The sequence below is a fragment of the Chrysemys picta genome, chromosome 8 (genome assembly GCF_011386835.1).
Source record: "Chrysemys picta bellii isolate R12L10 chromosome 8, ASM1138683v2, whole genome shotgun sequence".
NCBI lineage: Eukaryota > Metazoa > Chordata > Testudines > Emydidae > Chrysemys > Chrysemys picta.
Window position 1 is genome coordinate 16,765,958 of NC_088798.1, and position 19,658 is coordinate 16,785,615.

At 41.4% G+C, this 19,658-nt stretch overlaps 1 protein-coding gene across 8 annotated transcripts in view; it reads left to right on the forward strand.

Moving 5' to 3' along the window:
- Positions 1 to 19,658, forward strand: part of PATJ (PATJ crumbs cell polarity complex component) — a 212,504-nt gene that overhangs the window by 72,351 nt on the left and 120,495 nt on the right. For 7 of the 8 annotated variants that reach the window (XM_065555402.1, XM_065555403.1, XM_065555408.1 and 4 more), the window contains 8 exons: positions 1,952 to 2,161; positions 3,799 to 3,918; positions 5,355 to 5,732; positions 7,352 to 7,442; positions 14,258 to 14,411; positions 15,862 to 15,933; positions 17,398 to 17,575; positions 19,538 to 19,648. In XM_065555402.1, the coding sequence (XP_065411474.1) occupies positions 1,952 to 2,161; positions 3,799 to 3,918; positions 5,355 to 5,732; positions 7,352 to 7,442; positions 14,258 to 14,411; positions 15,862 to 15,933; positions 17,398 to 17,575; positions 19,538 to 19,648 (1,314 nt within the window). The remainder of the gene's footprint in view (positions 1 to 1,951; positions 2,162 to 3,798; positions 3,919 to 5,354; positions 5,733 to 7,351; positions 7,443 to 14,257; positions 14,412 to 15,861; positions 15,934 to 17,397; positions 17,576 to 19,537; positions 19,649 to 19,658) is intronic. The other variant, XM_065555405.1, reaches the window with a different exon arrangement.

Consider the following 19,658-nt stretch of genomic DNA (forward strand, 5'->3'; position numbering starts at 1 on the left):
ACCAGGCCTAAGTCAGTTTGGGGAACCAGTGTAAACTATACTGGTATAAGAGCAGTTTTGCTAGTATAAGCTACAACACCTTTTGAAAGTTTCCACAAAACAGAATTGTCATCCTCTGATCAGCTCTAATCAAACTCTTCACTGCTCTTCTGTTTAAACATGGCTTTGGTAGTAAGGGTGGGCAAAGCTTCCTGTGTCTGTTTACTAGGGGCAGACAATCTCCCAATTCTGGAGATCCTTCTTATTCCGCCTCTTTGTTTTTAGGGCATCTGATGGGTTCCCCCATTCCCCTCCTCTCTAGTGTCAGATGTAACTTGGGGGCATGTAATTGTTAAGTCTTTACATAATATGAGAGGCTTGGCATTTTAAACAACCAGACAGCTGTGCATGTTCACAGGTACATGCACACACAAATCTCTGTAGGAAGTTTTCTACCCAAAGACGACTTGTCAGAGGTGCACTGTGTAGGTCTGAGCACAAGTAACAGGACAGTCGAAGCATGCAGGCAACCATGCAGTGAGCTGTGCATCAGGGCCTGGAAAAGAGAGATTACTAGATCTGATTACCAGACCCAATTCATGCAGGGAAGGGACTGGTATAGGGAGTGAGTGTCCAGTATTTGGGAAGTGTCTAAAACGGAGTCAATCTTGGAGTTGGCTGAAATAACCTGGTTTTCCTTAACCTGATTCAGCTTCAGGCCTTTTCCTTTTTTTCTCCTGAACTGATTTACTCCGCTCTAATTTCAGTCTTTTGCTGACGTTGCCCCACCACCTTTAAAAAAAGCTAGTTAATTGTTTATTTGGAGGTGCTTTCTGTGCGTGTAACCAAATATGAATAAAAACAAAGTTAAAGGAACATTGTTTAGCTTGCAAAGTCAAACAGTCAAAAGTTAGGAAGTGCCATTTTTATGGTGGCCTGTGCAGTCTTAATTCTGCCCCCTTGTGTATCCATCCTGTGCACTGAATGAGCTGGTCCTGTGGAAAACCCAATATGTGCTCATGTAATTATAGACACAATGCATGCACATAAGGGGTATTACAAGCACTAGAGAGAGAGCGAATGTGTGCCAGAATCTTAAAATAAATTATGCATGGTTTAACAATTATGAAAGGTGTTGCAGTGTATATTTTCTGCTACTATATAATGATTGAAATCTTTGGTCGTTTTATCTTATTGGACTGAGGATGGATTTTCAAATGGGTAGACATTTGACGGAAGTGGTACATTAGACATAAATCAGAAGAAAAACAATGGAAAAATATTCCTAAAAGGAATAAGCAACTTTCAAACCAGTTTATGAATCAATGATCATGAAACATCTGTCCATCTGTGATCTTTCCTACTTTAAACTTTCCCATCTTTTCAAGCAGTCGTTTATCTTCATTAATAATCCTCTCCTGAAAACAATCCTATGTCTTGTTTTTTAGCACTGTAAGTGTCTTTCTGTGTATGTAAAGCACCGTGTAAATGTATAGTGCCCTATATTACAATAATCTGAGCAAATGTAACTGCTAAATCCTGAACACTTGTGTAAATTGTAAGGATTTTTTTTATGTAACTTTTGCTGACATGAAGCCTTTAAAATCATGTGCATGGATATTGTCTGGCTTTTGGTCACAATAGGGCGGATTGGAGGGGTTGTGAAGGAGCCAGCACTGCTTTTCCATCTGCAGCTTGGCCTGTCCCCTCCTCCACTTGAGAGAGCTGCTTTAGGAAGGCATAAATCAGCCTGTTCCAGAGCCTGGAATTGTTAATCTTCTGAGCATTGCCCATTTTCCCCCTCTCTCTGTCTTTCAGGCTGTTAGGGTGGTTATATTCATGGACTGTCCTTTTGTTGTGTGTGTTTCTAACCTATGGGATAGCCCCACAGCATAAGATTAGTTATTCTTTTGTACATTCAAAATAAATAACACAACGCATTTATTGGGTTTTGTTGGGGCTGCTTTTTCAGGATCCCCTAGATCCAACAAGAACGGCCATTGTGATCAGCTCTCTGGTAGCGGGTGGAGTAGCCGAACGCGGGGGTGAACTGTTACCAGGCGACCGCCTGGTTTTTGTAAATGAGAAATATTTGGACAATGCCACTCTAGCAGAGGCGGTAGAAGTGTTGAAATCTGTGCCCCCAGGTACTATTCGCCTTGGCATCTGCAAGCCTTTGGTGGTAAGGACTGATTTTTAATTTATTCTATGTTGTCACAACAGTGACACGTACGGATGTAACGTGAGCATAGTCCCCAATTCAACAAAGCACGTTGTTTAAGTCTGTCCCTATTCAAGACATCACCGAAGCAAACGCTTAACTTGAAATATGTGCTTAAGCCCCAATCAGTAGGACTTAAGCATGTGTTTGAAGTCAAGAACATAAGTACTGTCCTGAATAGGGATACTTTTTGGATTCGGCACCATACAGCAGACTTGAGAACACTGTTTCATTGTTCATTAATTAAGTTTATTTGTATAGCGCCATATAACAAGACCCGAGGCCATGAAGTGCTTGCAGTATAAACAAACAAAGAAGCACTGAAAGAGTAATGTAACAAGACTTTTGGATTCTTTCCTTAAAAAAAATATATATATATATATATATATATATATATATATATACTTGCCCATATCCTTATTTAGCTTCTTTCTTTGTCCCTTTTTAGGGCTGTCAACTAATCGCAGTTAACTTGCGCAATTAACTCAAATTAATCGCGATTAATCACAGTTTTAATTGCTCTGTTAAACAATAGAATACCAATTGAAATTTATTAAATATTTTGGATGTTTTTCTACATTTCAAATATATTGATTTCAATTACAATACAGAATACAAAGTGTACAGTGTTCACTTTATATTATTATTTTTATTACAAATATTTGCACTTGTAAAAATGACAGACAAAAAATAGTGTTTTTCAATTCACCTCATACAAGTACTGTAGTGCAATTTCTTTATTGTGAAAGTGCAACTTACAAACAGATTTTTTTTGTTTGTTACATAACTGCACTCAAAAACAAAACGATGTAAAACTTTAATGCTACAAATCCACTCAGTCCTACTTCTTGTTCAGCCAATCACTCAGACAAACAAGTTTGATGCCAACGCCTGTTCTCACTTTCGGGTGACATTGTAAACAAGAAGTGGGCAGCATTACCTCCTGCAAATGTAAACAAACTTATTTGTCTGAGTGATTGGCTGAACAAGAAATAGGACTGAGTGGACTTGTAGGCACTAAAGTTTTACATTGTTTTATATTTGAGTGCAGTTATTTTTTGAACATAATTCTACATTTGTAAGTTCAACTTTCATGATAAAGAGATTGCTCTACAGTATTCATATGAGGTGAATTGAAAAATGCTATTTCTTTTGTTATTGACAATGCAAATATTTGTAATAAAATATAAAGTGAGCACTATACTCTTTGTATTCTGTGTTGTATTGAAATCAATATATTTGAAAATGTAGAAAACTTCCAAAAATATTTAAATAAATGGTATTCTATTATTGTTTAACAGTGCGATTAATCATGTGATTAATCACAATTATATTTTAATCGTGTGATTAATTTTTAATTGCTTGACAGCCCTACTTTTTTACTTTATTTTTTTTTATGTAAACCCATCTTTTTATCCTTTCAATTTATAGTAAAACAAATTCTGATCTCCTTCCCCTTCCTCATTCTCTCCTTCTCCACGGTCATTTCCTCCCTCTCCCCAGCAGCCCCACCTTTTTATTTATTTTAAGAATTTGGGGCTTTTTTGCTTTCCTGACGGTGTTTTTAATGCTGATGTATGTTTCAACTGCCTTTATAGGGAGAAAGCAAAGAGGAAGAGAACTTTTGCATTGTGGATCCCAGCATCATTGAAGACCACTCTGCATCTCCAGCACCAATAAATGATATTCATTCATCAATAATGCTCGAGGCACCACAGGTATTTGGCTGCTGTTTCGTTCTATTTAAAAGAGATGAGAAGGAAATGAGTTTCTAAAAGCCCTCTTTCACCTCCCAAAAACAAGTGTCCTTCAGAAGAGATGTCAATCCAAGGTTCATTCTGACTGGTGGGAAAATGTGAGTCTGGGATGAGCCTTGTATTCTGGTAAACAATCCCTCTCTAAAACAAATCCCAAGATTCAAGGCTTTTTGTGAGCAAATGCAGAATGTGTATGTGACACCTTGCTTACAGAGATACTGAGCTACCTTATTTACTAACCCGTTGCATTAAGATGCATTGTCTTACCTTGTATATGAAAGGTGATATGAAGTAAGAATGTTAGATCTACTGCTAATGAAGTAAGACTGTTAGATCTACTGCTAATAACAATCAATTATTGATTCAAGAAAAAAGAATGGTATGTAAGCAGGATTTCTTTAGAAAAAGGCAGTCTGTTGTCCTAGGGTTGGGGTGCTAGCCTAGGATCTGGGAGTCCCAGCTCTGCCACAGACTTCAGGGACATGAGGGGCTGGAGTTTGATACCTTCACTTTGATACAGAAGCACCTTACTTCATATTTTGACTTCAGTGGGCTTCTCATGGAGTAATATACTACTTAATAGCAGTAAAGGTATTGGAATCTGGCCCTAGAATGTCAAATTCTCCTGTAACATGTCTCTAGCTGTAACTGCTTGTAATGAACCTAGTGTGTGTAAAATAGTGTTTGTTTGTTTGTTTGTTTGTTTTTAACCCCCCCCCCCCCACCAAAACTGGTCTGTCACTCACCAGTGTTAGTTATTGCCTCAGCCCACCAATTTGCCTAATCACTATTGTGTCAAGTTGGCACACTTCAAAGAAAGCAGCTCTAAAAAAGGTAATGGCAGGCACCCTTTCTTGGATTAGTATTTCAGCTGTGAGATGAGTGGATTGATCTGACTGTGGAGGGTGAGATGTTGACCTTTTAATTAAAGGATTGTGTGGAATAAGCAAGGGATGCCTTCCTGTTTAAACTGATGATGATGGGGATAATGTACATGTTTGCATAGCGGGATGGCAGATAAATCCTCAGAATGTTTTGTTAGATTTATTTAGGCTTTTCCCTGCATCTCTTAAAAAATACTGTCTAACAATTCCCGTTCCCCAGCTTCCACCCAGACTTGCTTTTTCCTATAGTTCCAGGAATAGCTGAGCAGCTCCCAACTTTCATTTCTTTATTGTTTTTAAAAAGTCATATCTATATTCATAAAAATGGTAAATCAGGGCAAGTTTCAACGTTCCAGTTTAGCTGCTTCTACTAAAACATAAAAGTTAACGGATACTCATTTAAAAAACAGAACGGTGGTTGTAATTTTAAAATGTGCCTGACATAAAACACAACTGTAAGAGAGCTTGCAGGAAACATGATGTCAAATCTATACTCTGTAATGTTTTATGCAGGGTTTTAGAGATGAAACATTCTTTCAAGAAGAACTTGTCGATGAACCACTTCTGGATTTGGGAAGGCCATTTCAGCTAGCTCAGAATGAAACCGAACATAAGGAGTCCTGGGAAATGCATGAATTCCTTAAGGCTAAAATGGAGGAAATGGGTGAAGAGCGGGAAATGTTAGTGGATGAAGAGTATGATGTGGACCCGGATTATTTTACATATGCCTCATCACATGTAAAGGACACAACTCCACTTGCTGGGAAGAACCTGGTTTCTATTGGAGAATGGGCGAAGCAACTTGAGCCAACTAAAACACCAGATTTAAGATCCCTTATTAGCACAAATGCTAAGCAGTCCCCACATTACCTGTATGATGATGAAGAAACGGTAAGAAATGTTACCCTGGGTTTCAATCCTGCATCAGGATCAGCTAGTATGGCTCCCTTGTAACTATACAGAGTGCTAGTGAAGTTGGTAGGAGACCAGCTAGCAGATACTGATGCAGGATTTGGACCTGTTTTCTATCATGATTTTTATACTCTTGTTTTTTATGGTTAGGTGGATTTTGACATAATTTAGACAAGATCTCTCAGTACATCGAGTAGATACCAGTGGACATTATTCTCTTGCACATAACACATTCTTAAAATCCCAAAACTAAAATGTATTTCCTTGCTGAATTTTGATCGCCATTTGGCAAATAATTTGCTATGTTGTTAACGCTGCAGAACTAATGATGGCTCCCTTTGTGACCCTTCTGTCTGCATCTTTAATATAACTTGGCAGGTGTGTCTTCCATCATCTCTTATTGGCGCACAGGGAGATTCAAAGCTCTCTTTGCCGTCTTCTAACTTCTGTCTCTTGTTTTTCTGCAGTGCTGCAGCACGTCAGTGAAACTGACTGTCATCCTGATCTCTTATCGCACCAGTGCAGAATGTCTTGAGGGCTGCCTGTGCTGCATTGTTAGCTCAAGCTATAACTCGAGCGTTGCCCCTAACCCAGCTGCTGTTCATGCACACACATCTCTAGCTCGAGTTCAGTGGTGCTTTAAATTCAAGCTTGCCAGCCTGTCGGGACCATGGGTTGAGGCTCGCGTACTGCTGATGCTGGAGCTAGTAGAGCAGTGGGGACTACTATGTGCTGCTAATCCAATCCCTCTGTGCGGCTCAATTATTTTGCAGTGGAACTGCTGTTACTTAAGCTACTCTAGCTCGAGAGAAGATAACTGCGGAAATGAAGACAAGCCTTAGAGATCTGGATGTTTGTCAGTTCCACTGAGGGCAGCTGATCTGTAAGACACTGAGTGGAGCAGTACATCAGGAAATGATGAGGGGAAAGAGATTGTGACAGACAGATAATACTGGGGAGGGGAGAGGAGGGAGGGAGACCGCATAAGGCTCAATGTGTGAATGAAAATTTTGCATCCTCTATTTACTCTGAGAATTTCTTTCCCCTCTGAGTTCGCTTTCTGTTCCTGCATCCCCCAGAAAAGAAAGTGATTAAACTGGTTTTCTGTGCACCTAGTTTGCCAATGCAAATCAATTTTACCCTCAGTTTCCAGATGAAGAAATTGAGGCAGAAATGTTAAGTGACTTGTTTAGGGCCACAGAGCTTTTAGCGGGGAATACAAGGTCAGGTCTTTCATCTCGTGTAGTCCTGTGCTCTCTATATAAAGATGCCAAAATGCAGCTTCTGGTGAATGTGATATTGATCTAAAACTGTTGTTATTCCACATAAGTGTCAGGTGAAAAACCTCTTGCTTCCTCTCTGGGTTGCAAAACAGGTAGATAGTATGAAGTTCATTTTATATTTTAATCACACCTGACATTGTTCACGCTCATTGATGTTGCCTAAATGAGCAATTAATTTCATAATTATCCAAAAAAAATTAAAGCAAGTTATGAAAATGTGAATGTTTGCTGTAAAATCAATGTTTGTCAAATACTGCTATATGGGGCAATACCAATGCTGTCTAATTTTTAACATCTCTTTTCTCCCCCATGAAGTATGAAGCCACAGTGGAGAACAACTGCCAAACAGCCATATTTGATGATATTGAAATGACTGAGTCAGTAGCAAAAAGCAAACTGGATTTAGGTTTGTAAAAGGCTTTTTTTTTAATGCATTAATCTTATTTACAAAATTAACTTTCATTTTGCAATACAGTTTTGTTCATATCTTTCAAACAAGGTAGTATCCACAGTATGAATCATTCTCACTTAAGACGATGGTTTGGCTTTGATGCCTTCCTTAAAAAGGACCTCCTCCAACTTCAAAATCCCATGTGTCTCTGAAAATATTTACCTACTTATTGTTACAAGTAACACTTAGTGACTGTAGCTGAAAGAGACCAGAGAAAATAATGCTATGTTTCTCAATTGTTGTTTTTAGCATGTTTGCTGTGTGCATTTGACTCTTGTGTTGTCAGTTTCCCCTATATAGTAAGGATTCCATTGGAACTACTTATACTCCGTAAGTGTTTGCAGGATTGGGCCCTAAATCAGTTTCCATTGTTGGTTGTGAAGGACCTTCACTACTACTTTTTTTTTTTTTAAATGATGGTAGAACCTCAAAAATGAAGCAAATTTTACTGCAAGTAAATCTTTATTCAGTTTTTATTTTTATTTTTGTTAACCTATATTCGGCAATATTGGAATCAATAAGAGGCATTAACAATTTATGATGGGGTGCTGTCTATCATATTTGTGCAATCTCACACTCAGTGTTTGGATGGACAGAGTAGACCTTGCTCTCAGTTTGAGCCCCAAACTTTAAAGCTGGCAGGTGTAGTAGATCCAAGATGTTCCCTGGAGAATGGTCCCTGAAGGAGGACATCGTCCACCTGATCTCCAGTCATTGGGGTATGCCAACAGTGGACCTGTATGTAACACACAAAATGCAGAGTTCACCAGTTCTGTAGCAGGTATCCAGCTCAGAAAGCTGCAGCTCATGATGTGATCACCACCCTGCCTAGCCTACATGTTCCCTTTGGTTTCTCTTACCTTCTGAATGTAGCCCTAGATGGGCGTCCGCTGATCCTCAGACTTCTGGAGTGTCCTCAAATGCTCTGGTCTGCAAATCTGACCTTGACCAGGGAGCAAGTTTGGGAGGAACTGGTTGAGAATTTGAAAGTGGAAGGCAGCTTAGGTGAAAGTGATCATGAAATGCTAGCACTCATATTTCTAAGGAATGGTAGGAGGGAAAACAGCACAATAAAGATAATGGATTTTAAGAAGGCAGGCTGTAGCCAACTCGGAGTTGGTAGGTAACATACCATGGAAAGCAAGTCTAAGGGGAAAAACAGTTCAAGAGGGTTGGTAGTTTTTCAAAGAGATATTATTAAGGGTACAAGAGCATAGGAAAGATAGGAAGTATGGCCAGAGACCACCCTGGCTTAACCAGGAGACCTTCAGTGATCTGAAACTCAAAAAAAGAGAAGTGGAAACTAGGTCTAATTACAAAGGATGAATATAAACAAATAACACAAGTATGTCAGGACAAAATTAGAAAGGCCAAGGCACAAAATGAGACTATCTAGAAACATAAAGGGTAACAAGAAGTATTCTACAAATACATTAGAAGCAAGAGGTAGACCAAGGACAAGGTAGGCTGATTACTCAATGAGCGAGGGAAGACAATAACAGAAAATGTGGAAATGGCAGACGTGCTAAATGACCTGCCCCCTTTCCCCCCCCCCCAAAAGGTTAGTAGCGAATTGATGTCTAATATAGCGAATGCCAGTGAAAATGAGATAGGATCAGAGGCTAAAATAGGGAAAGAACAAGTTAAAAATTACTTAGATGAGTTAGATGTCTTCAAGTCACCAGGACCTGATGAAATACATTCTAGAGTACTGACGGTGCTGACTGAGGAGATATCTGAGCTGTTAGCATTTATCTTTGAAAAGTCATGGAAGATGGGAGAGATTCCAGACGACCGGAAAAGGGCAAACATAGTGCCCATATGTAAAAAAGGGAAATAAGGACAACCTGGATAATTACAGTCCAGTCAGCTTAACTTCAGTACCTGGAAAGATAATGGAGCAATTAATTTAAGCAATCAATTTGCAAACACCTAGAAGATAATAAGGTGATAAGTAACAGTCCCATGGATTTGTCAAGAACAAATCGTATCAAACCAACCTGATAACTTTTTTTGACAGGGTAACAAGCCCTGTGGATGGGGGGAAGTGGTAGATGTGGTATATCTTGACTTTAGTAAGCCTTTGGATACTGTCTCGCATGACCTTCTCATAAACAAACACAACCTAGATGGAGCTACTATAAGGTGGGTGCATAACTGGTTCAAAAACCGTTCCCAGAGAGTAGTTATCGGTTCACAGTCAAGCTGGAATGGCATATTGAGTGGAGTCCCACAGAGATGAGTTCGGCATCCGGTTCGGTTCAATATCTTCATCAATGATTTAGATAATGGCATAGAGCAGTGGTTCTCAAACAGTGGATTGGGACCCCAAAGTGGATCGCAACCTCATTTCAATGGGGTCGCCAGGGCCACCATTAGACTTGCTGGGACCCGGGGCTCAAGCTGAAGCCTGAGTTCCATCCCCACCTGGGGCGACGGGGAGTGGGCTCTGCCCCACTCCCCTTCCCTGGGGCGGTGGGGCCTGGGCAGAGCACTCCCTCCCCCCCCCCCCCCCCCCCCAGGTCATAAAGTAAATTTGTTGTCAGATGGGGGTTGTGGTGCAATGAAGTTTGAGAACCCCTGGCATAGAGAGTACACTTCTAAAGTTTGCGAACAACACCAAACTGGCAGGGGTCGCGAATGCTTTGGAGGATAGGATTAAAATTCAAAATGATCTGGGCAAACTGGAGAAATGGTCTGAAGTAAATAGGATGAATTTCAATAAGGACAAATGCAAAGTACTCCACTTAGGAAGGAACAGTCAGTTGCACACATACAAAATGGGAAATGATTGTCTAGGAAGGAATACTGGGGTCATAATGGATCACAAACTAAATATGAATGAACAGTACACTGTTGCAAAAAAAAATCAACATCAATTTGGGATGTATTCGTAGGGGTGTTGTAAGCAAGACACAAGAAGAAATTCTTCTGCTCTACTCTGTGGTGATTAGGCTCAGCTGGAGTATTGTGGCCAGTTCTGGAGGCCACATTTCAGGAAAGATGTGGACAAATTTGGAGAGAGTCCAGAGTAAAGCAACAAAAATGATTAAAGGTCTAGAAAACATGACCTATAAGGGAAGGTTGAAAAAATTGGGTTTGTTTAGTCTGAAGAAGAGAAGACTAAGAGGGGACACGATAACAGTTTTCAAGTACATGAAAGGTTATTACAAAAAGGAAGGAGAAAAAAATGTTCTCCTTAACCAATGAGGATAGGACAAGAAGCTTAAATTGTAGCAAGGACGGTTTAAGTTGGACATTCAGAAAAAAGCTGGGTGTTGGGGGGAGGTCAGGGCAGAGGGCTGGAGGGGGTGGGGATGCAGGGCAGAAGGCTGGGGTGTGTGTGGGGGTGCAGGGCAGAAGGCTGGGGTGCTCGGCTCGTGGGGGTGCTCCCAGCCCCCTGCCCTGAGTGGCTCAAGGCAGGGGGCTGGGAGGGATATGCCCTGTTCCACCCCCTTCCCCAAGGCCCGTCCCTTGGGGGGGGGGGGGGGAGGAGGAGGGGCCGGAATGCACCACGTTGTGGGAAGAAGCAGGTGAGTGGGGGGGCTTGGCTGCCGCAGGATCAAGCTTCTGCCTCCTGCCCCCGCAGGAGAGAACGGTGGGCAGGGGGGCTGAGTGGGGCGAGGGGCCGGGACCCCCCCCCTCCACTGCTCTCCCCTGCATGGGCAGGAGGCAGAAGCTTGGTCCTGCGGCAGCCAAGCTTCCTTCCTCCCCCTTCTTCCCCCAGCGTGGCGCTTTCCGGCACCTCCGCCCCCCTCCTCCTCCTCTCACCGGGCAGGCAGCGTGCCACTCAAAATCAGCTCATGTGCCGTGTTTGTCCGTAGGTTGCCGACCCCTGGTCTAGATAATACTTAGTCCTGCCATGAGTACTGGGATCTGGACGAGATGCCCTCAAGAGGTCTCTTCCAGTCCTATGATTCCCTATATGGGTGGAGTTTCCTAATCAGGGACCAGTTGGTGCTCTCTGTAGATGATGAATGAACAGAAGAGTAAATTATAACAATGTGATGGACACCACTGGTAAGGCTTAATGTTTTACAGGCAGTTTCCATTATGCTACCATGTCAGGACAAGGGTAGTAGTGAACACCCTGAAAAGCTCAAGGTGCTCCCTAAAAAAACATTTAAATAGCATTTTCTTAATAATTTAATCTTTGGGACTGGGCTGGTGACATTTAATTTTCACCACTATTCCATGATTTGTGATGTCTCTGCAAGGCCAAAATCATGATTTTCCTTAAAATTGATGGTAAAATACTGTTCTGTCTACTCTCAGTGGAAGTAATTTATTGGTCAGTCTGGGAAAACACTCAGTGGCTGGGTGAGGGAGATTGATTTTTTGTTTTGTTTTTGTTATGCCACCCCCCTCTTTCCAGCAGAGAGAACTGTGTGGACAGACTCTTGCTCTTACACAGAGCCTATGGAATGAAAAATGAATGACATCTCCCTTGATTTCAGTCGGATTCCAGGCAGGCACAGGCATCTGTCTGCACAGTTCTCTTTGTAGGATGGAGGCCTGTATTTGCTGTTTCTAAGCACACTTCTCAGTGTATCATATTACAAGGAGCATCTCTCATTTCAGTCCTCTAGCATTTCTGTTGTCTCTGAAAATTATTTACACCAGAAATGCAGAATTGCTGAACTGAGATTATATTATTTATGCAGCAGGAGTGAGTCCCCAGCAGCATTTTAAGTTTTCTTCATGAATGTTTGTTCTTTGTCCCTCTTTGAGTCTTAGTTGAAGAATATTTAGATAAGTTAATGTATTCAAGTCAGCAGGCCTGATGAAATTCAAGGTACTTAAGGAAATATCTGAAGCAATCTTTCAACCGTTAGCAATTATCTTCAAGAACTCCAGGAGGATGGGTGAGGTCCCAGAGGTCTGAAGAAGGGCAAAGATAGTATTGGTCTTTAAAAATAGAACAAAGAGGACCCAGGGAGTTGTTATAGACTAGTCAGCCTAACTTTGATACCTGGAAAAATACTGGAACAAATTATTTAATCCTTAATTTGTATGCATCTAGAGTCGTGGTTCCCAAACTTGTTCCGCCATTTGTGCAAGGAAAGCCCCTGGCGGGCTGGGCCGGTTTGTTTACCTGCCGTGTCTGCAGGTTTGGCCAATCGCAGCTCCCAGTGGCTGTGGTTTGCTGCTCCAGGCCAATGGGAGCTGCTGGAAGTGGCGGCCAGTACGTCCCTCAGCCCGCGCCACTTCCACTAGCTCCCATTGGCCTGGAGCAGTGAACCGTGGCCACTGGGAGCCGCGATCAGCCGAACCTGCGGACGCGGCAGGAAAACAGCCCGGCCTGCCAGGGGCTTTCCCTGCACAAGCGGCGGAACAAGTTTGGGAACCACTGATCTAGAGGATAATAGGATTATAAGGAATAGCCATTGTGAATTTGTCAAGAACAAATCATGCGAAACCAACCTAATTTCCTTCTTTGACAAGGTTACTGGCCTAGTGGATAAGGGGGAAGCTGTAGATATGCTATATCTTGATTTTAATAAGGCTTTTGACACATTTCCACGTGATATTCTCATAAACAAACTAGGGAAACGTCACCCAGATGAAATTGCTGTAGGTGGCGCACAACGGATTGAAAGACCATACTTAGAGTAGTTATTAATGATTGGCTATCAAACTGGGAGGGCATATTTAGTGGGGTCAGAGAGCGGACAGTCCTGGGCCTGGTATTAATTCAGTATTTTCATTAGTGACTTGGATAATGGAGGCGAGATTATTCTTATAAAGCTTGCGATGATGCTAAATCAGGAGTGGTTGCAAGCACTTTTGAGGACAGGATTAGAATTCAAAACTATGGGGACAAATTAGAGAATTGTTCTGAAATTAACAAGATGATATTCAATAAAGGCAAGTGCAAGGTACTTCACTTAAGAAGGAAAAATCAAATGCACATCTACAAAATGGAGAATAACTGGGTAGGCAGTAGTATTGCTGAACAGGATCTGAGGGTTCTAGTGGATCGCAATTTGAATATTAGCCAACAATGTGATGCAGTTGTGAAAAAGGATATTATTATTAACAGGAGTGTCATATATAAGGCACAGGGTAATTGTCCCACTTCACTCGTCACTGGGGAGGCATCAGCTGGAATTCTGTGTCCAATTTTGGGTGCCATGCTTTTGGAAAGATGTGAATAAATTGGAGAGAGTCAAGAGGAGAGTTTAATAAATAAATAAATAAAAGGGTAAAAGGTTTACAAAACCTGACCGGTGAGGAAAGGTTAAAATAACTAGGCATGTTATCCTTGAGAAAAGAAGCTTGAAGTGGGACCTGATGATAGCTTTCAAATATGCTCAGGGCTATTATAAAGAGAACAGTGATCAGTTGTTCTTTATGTCCACTGAAGGAGGAGAAGTAGTAATGGGCTTAATCTGCATCAAGGGAGATTAGTTTAGATATTAGGAAAAACTTTTGAACTATAAAGGGTAATTAAACTCTGGAAGAGGCTTCCAAGGGAGGTCATAGAATTCCCATCATTGGAGGTTTTTAAGAACAGGTTAGAAAAACACCCGTCAGGGATGTTGCAGGTTTACTTGGTCCTGCCTAAATGCTGGGAGGCTGGATTTGATGGTCTCTCCAGGTCCCTTCCAGCCCTACATTTCTATGATTCAAGTCACACATTACATCTCACATTTGGGCCTCGGTTGGTTGAGAAGTATGCTTCCAAGTATAGTAGTTTCTAGACACTGTTAATAGTCAAAAGGACAATAGATATAGAGACATTTACATCTAGCTATTTTACCATTCAGGTACGAGGCTTCAGAACGACTCAAAAAGACGTAGGTTAGTTAACCTTGAAGCAGCTGAAAGGGATGAACAAAAGATGGAGGATTACGTTCTTTCCAGGAACCAGGAAACTGGGAGAGCTGTCACTCCTGCTCAGCCTGCAGCAGTGTTGTCCAGGTATGAAGGAAGTACATGATTTACACTTAGTTCTTTTCTATTTTCCTCTTGCTTTAAGTTAGCTGATTAGTAGAGCAGAAAGTTTTGATGAACTAAATGTAACTTTAATCCATAGAAGTCAAATCTTTGACCCCTGCACAAGCTAGAATAAACTGAATTTTGCAGATGATCTCTGCAGTAACCAAATGGCCTGAACCCTCACCACCCAGGCTGCAGAGCACTAAGAGAACTGTATCACCTTGGCTACAGCCCCTGCACTTCCCCTTGGTAGAGGTTTTGGCCAGTGAATCTGTCTCATCAGACCTGTTGATCATGTCTTCAACCTTTCCCTGACCTGCCTCTAACCAGGGCCGGCTCCAGGCACCAGCCTGGCAAGCAGGTGCTTGGGGCGGCCGCTCCGGAGAGGGGTGGCATGTCCAGGTATTCAGCGGCAATTCGGCGGACGGTCCCTCACTCCTGCTCGGAGCGAAGGACCTCCCGCTGAATTGCTGCAACAGATCGCGATCGCGGCTTTTTTTTTTTTTTTTTTTTTTGGCTGCTTGGGGCGGCCAAAACCCTGGAGCCGTCCCTGCCTCTAACCTTCCCTCTGAGGTGTCGCAGTGAAATCTGCTGCAATGCATGTGCCGATGTGGAGTCTTTGCCCCACCTTTCACCATTCTGCTCCCCTTTTGTAGTGTAACTGTGGTAGTTTGGGCCCTCTGCGCCTGCAGAGAATGTGTGGAGAGGGCTCTCGTTCTCTGGGAGCACCTACAAGTGTTGCTTTCTAGTGGAGACATGCAAATGGAGTCTCCTGTTGGGGAAGCCTGGGCTATTCTTTGAACAGATGAATCACATGTGGTATAGCAATATAATTAACATCCCGCTCTCGGGGACAGAATGGCACGCTCAGGATCTGCTCACATTACCTCTCATTTGGCTTTAGGAAGAGTTTGACTTGCCAGTAGACTAGACTGCCTTTTGTGGCTTGCAGTGCACAATTCGTGTTATTGATAGCATATTAGCAAATGTTTACTGCCTAGAGAGACCTGTGCATCTTATTACTGGTTCTACAAGTTTAATACATAAAAGTTTTTAAATGTGCTTTCCCCCCATCTTATCTGGCTTATGTTGCAACCTTAACTGTGTTTGAACCTTTATATATATATATATATATATATACATATACATATACATATACATATACATATACATATACATATACATATACATATACATATACATATACATATACATATACATATATATATATATATATATATATATATATATATATATATGATATTTATTTATTTATTTATTTATTTATTTATTTAAAAGTATGGGTATCTAGTCTCCTGTATAGCATTTTTGATTTAAACATGAATATGCTAGAATGTATTATGTGCTATGGCAGAAGCCTGTGTGAGTATGTGTGGAATGGAACATGGGTTGTTTTTTCCCCCCCAATTAGTGAATTACCTGAACGAGAAGAAGGAGAAGGAGAAGAAACTCCAAACTTCAGTCATTGGGGACCATCCCGAATGTATGTTGATATAATTACATTCTTTCTTTTTGCTTAGGAAACATTTGACCGCCTTGGGGGCTCCAGGAGTTATTCCACTCCTTACTGTAGACTTTTCTTACACATGTGTGACTGTTTTCATGGCCTTTTATTTTAGAGTGCTCTAGAATAGTGTTAAGGTAGTTAGATGCTCTGGGCTTTATTAAATACTCTAAACGCTAACAGACGTTCAGTGGAGAAGGTTTATATATTCTGTGTATACGACTAATTTTAGAAAGCTGCCAGGTTTGTGTTGCAGTTGAGCTGAAAGTTCTCGTTCACCTCTTCGCTACTGGTTTGAAATGTTACACATCAGAATTCTGTTGTCAGGTACATGGGTTACTCTGCTAATCTTAGTGGCATAACTCTGAATTAACACAAAATTTGGTCCAACAGTGTTTGAATTTCAAACTACCGAAAAATATTTCTAATCTACATACTAGATAGCAAAGTGAAAGAATTCCTTTGATATCTCTCTTTCCAGTCTGTGTATGTTGTATATCTTTCACAAAACAAAGGCCATCTGTCAGTTAAGGAGGCCTTGTCAAAGTTATTTCACTTTGTTTTGAGAGACAAGTTTGAAGAGGGAGTGGGGAAACAGAGATAAAGCAATTTAAAATATAATTGACAGTATTGTGTAATTCTGAACTATTTGCATAATGTTGTTGCATGACAACAGTTTTATTATCAGAACAGTTTATTTTATTTCTGACATTGAAATACGGTGGAAATTGTGAATACGTTAATATTTACCTTGAGTAAGGTAACTGTCATCCAGATAAATTTATATGCCATTTGATCAGATGAGTTTTCTCTTACAGACAGAATTGGTTACTTTAGCTTCATTTTTATACCTTCTTAAACACATTGGCTGCCTGCAGTACAAAGGTCATGTAAAAAGGTGTGAATCAGGGTTAGGCATAAACAAACCTAAAACTTCAGCACAAGTAGGAGCCTATCATATATGACCTCTGATACATGGCAAACAACTTTAAGATATTTTCAGGAATCCTTTTTGACCTCTCACTAGTATGTTCAGCAACCTGAATATCAATTGACGTTTTCTGTATTGAAACACTTAATATTAACAAATTAGTATCGCCAGGTTGGTTCAAGCTGTTCTCAGTAGGAGCCGACCACTCTGGAATTTGATTTGAGTGATAGAACTCAACTGTGTTTATCTCGGTACCTATTTTTTACACAGACTTTCTCTGAAGGGAAAGGTCATAGGAGGGGAAGCAAGTTGGTTTGGTGGCAGAGTTTTGTTGTTATATTTGTTCACTGATGAGCTCACCTGGACTAGCAACAGGTGCTTCTTTTAAAGATTATTGCTAGTAAATTGATGAAACCTGAAAAACTATGTTATAGATTTTTGGAATATTAAATATTATATATTTAAATCTGTTAATAGTTATAAAATTATATGGTACTGCTTGCATTTTACAGTGTTGAAATCTTCAGAGAGCCTCACATGTCTCTTGGAATCAGTATTGTTGGTGGGCAAACTATTATAAAGCGCCTAAAGAATGGAGAGGAACTTAAAGGTATCTTTATCAAACAAGTCTTGGAAGACAGCCCAGCTGGAAGAACAAAAGCCCTAAAAACTGGGGATAAAATACTTGAGGTAAATGCAGATAAATTTCCTTTTCATGCTTTAAAAAGAGAGCATAGCTTCAGAGAGCTGTCTAGAAAAAGAAATGTGGAATTAAGCATTGAATATATTGTGAATGTGATTTTACTCCTCAGCGTGCATTGTTCTATCTCTTTTAAAAAGGTCTTGACTATCGATTGCTTCTGTTAACATCCTATTGTACTATTTCAGAGAAGTTAAATAAGCACTGATTTTAAAAGTGGTGTTTTATGAAATAAAACAAATAGAAATCCTGCTTTTATCACCATTTTTTATGAGCCATTCAATTGAAGAATGTACGTTATTCTGGAATAGTTGCATGATTTGAGTGGTTCGTTCTTCATGCAAAGTTTTGTGGCATTTTTAGAAGGTATTCAGTGTACAAGCTAGTTATATATTACTTGTGGAGTCCCTCATGTTAGCAGTTGCTTCGTTCTTTGAGAGGGGAGAGTAATTTTCATAGGTGCCATTATCACTGGACACCATGTTGCAATTTTTTGGATACCATGTTGTGGTTCTTCACTCTCCCCTGAAACTGCTGTGACAATGTGATTTACTAGGTCTGATATGCTGTCTTATAGCTAGGTGGAGCATTGTGGGGCTTTTTCTCTGTAGTCTTGCTAACCAGGACTGCTAATGGTCCCCTTTTGCCTTGGCCCTCTGGCCAGGTCATTTTTTGCCTCACCCCCTTCTGGGTAAAACACCGTTGTCTCCCAAGAGTCCCAGGACCTCACAACAGATTGACTGTCCGTATCCAGGCCCAAAAATCCTCCCGGCCCTCTGTCTGAGGACTTCCCACTAATCTTCCCAGTGAGGCTATAGAGGAGCCCTGTCCCTCCCTCTGCTCAGGGTTCCAGTCCAGGGACCCTTGTAACAAGCAGTTAAGGTCTGTCTGGTCAGATCTGTTGCTTGTTCCCTGGGCTACTTCCCACATTGGCTTGCCATCTCCACAGGGAACTCGTATTCTCAATGCAGTGTGGGCCCGGCCCCAGGGTTAAACTCTTAGTTCCAGTCCTCCAAAGCAATAAAGGAAATGCAATTAAATTAACAGGAATAAAGAGCAGCATCAGCTTCTCTTTCCTGTCAGGATCCTGGCCGTCTGTCCTATCGCTCTGAGATCGCAGGCAAACAAAGGTAACTTGACTCTCTGCTGTGCTCCTTTCTGGGAGCTGAGGATGAGAGGTCTGTCCACCTCTCTGCAGGCTGGGTCCCTCTGCAGTGGTGCCTGAGCCCAGTGCTGCCCTTTAACCCCTTCTTGCCTGCTTTGGGGTTTGTGTATCCCATGAGATCCCCCAGAATGAGTACTTCCACATATGATGTTCCGCTGTCAGAAAACTGACTGTCCTTTTTGTGTCTGCTGCCTTCCAGAAGTGATGTGCTTTGAGAGTTGCTTCAAAACATAACTAGCTTATGCTTAGGTAAATTGAGGATTCGTGTGATACCAAGCATTCTCTGATTTTATCTGAAAGTAGAGTCTTTGGTAAAATACAGCATGTGCCTTTAATTGTGAGCCCCTGACAGGGCCGGCTCCAGGGTTTTGGCCGCCCCAAGCAGCCAAAACAAAACAAAAAAGCCGCGATCGCGATCTGCAGCAGCAATTCGGCGGGAGGTTCTTCACTCCCAGGCGGAGTGAGGGACCGTCTGCCGAATTGCCGCTGAATACCTGGACCTGCCGCCCCTCTCCGGAGCGGCCGTCCCAAGCACCTGCTTGAGAAGCTGGTGCCTGGAGCCGGCCCTGGCCCCTGAATACTATACCTCTGCCCTGCTTGTTCCTCAAAGTGTTGAAGAAATATACATTATGTAGTGTTTTCTTAAGTATTTTTCTATCCTATGAAACCTTTTGGTGACTTCCTCTGATGTGCTAAGCTTCACTGTCAATAAATGCATGTAAATCTCTTGTTGTAATTTATGAAAAAGACAGATTGCCTAATAATGAAGATACACTCTATTTGTTAGGTGTCTGGAGTAGACTTACAAAATGCCACGCATGAGGAAGCAGTGGAAGCTATCAAGAATGCAGGAAATCCTGTTGTTTTTGTTGTTCAGAGTTTGTCTAGTACCCCAAGAGTAAGTTACC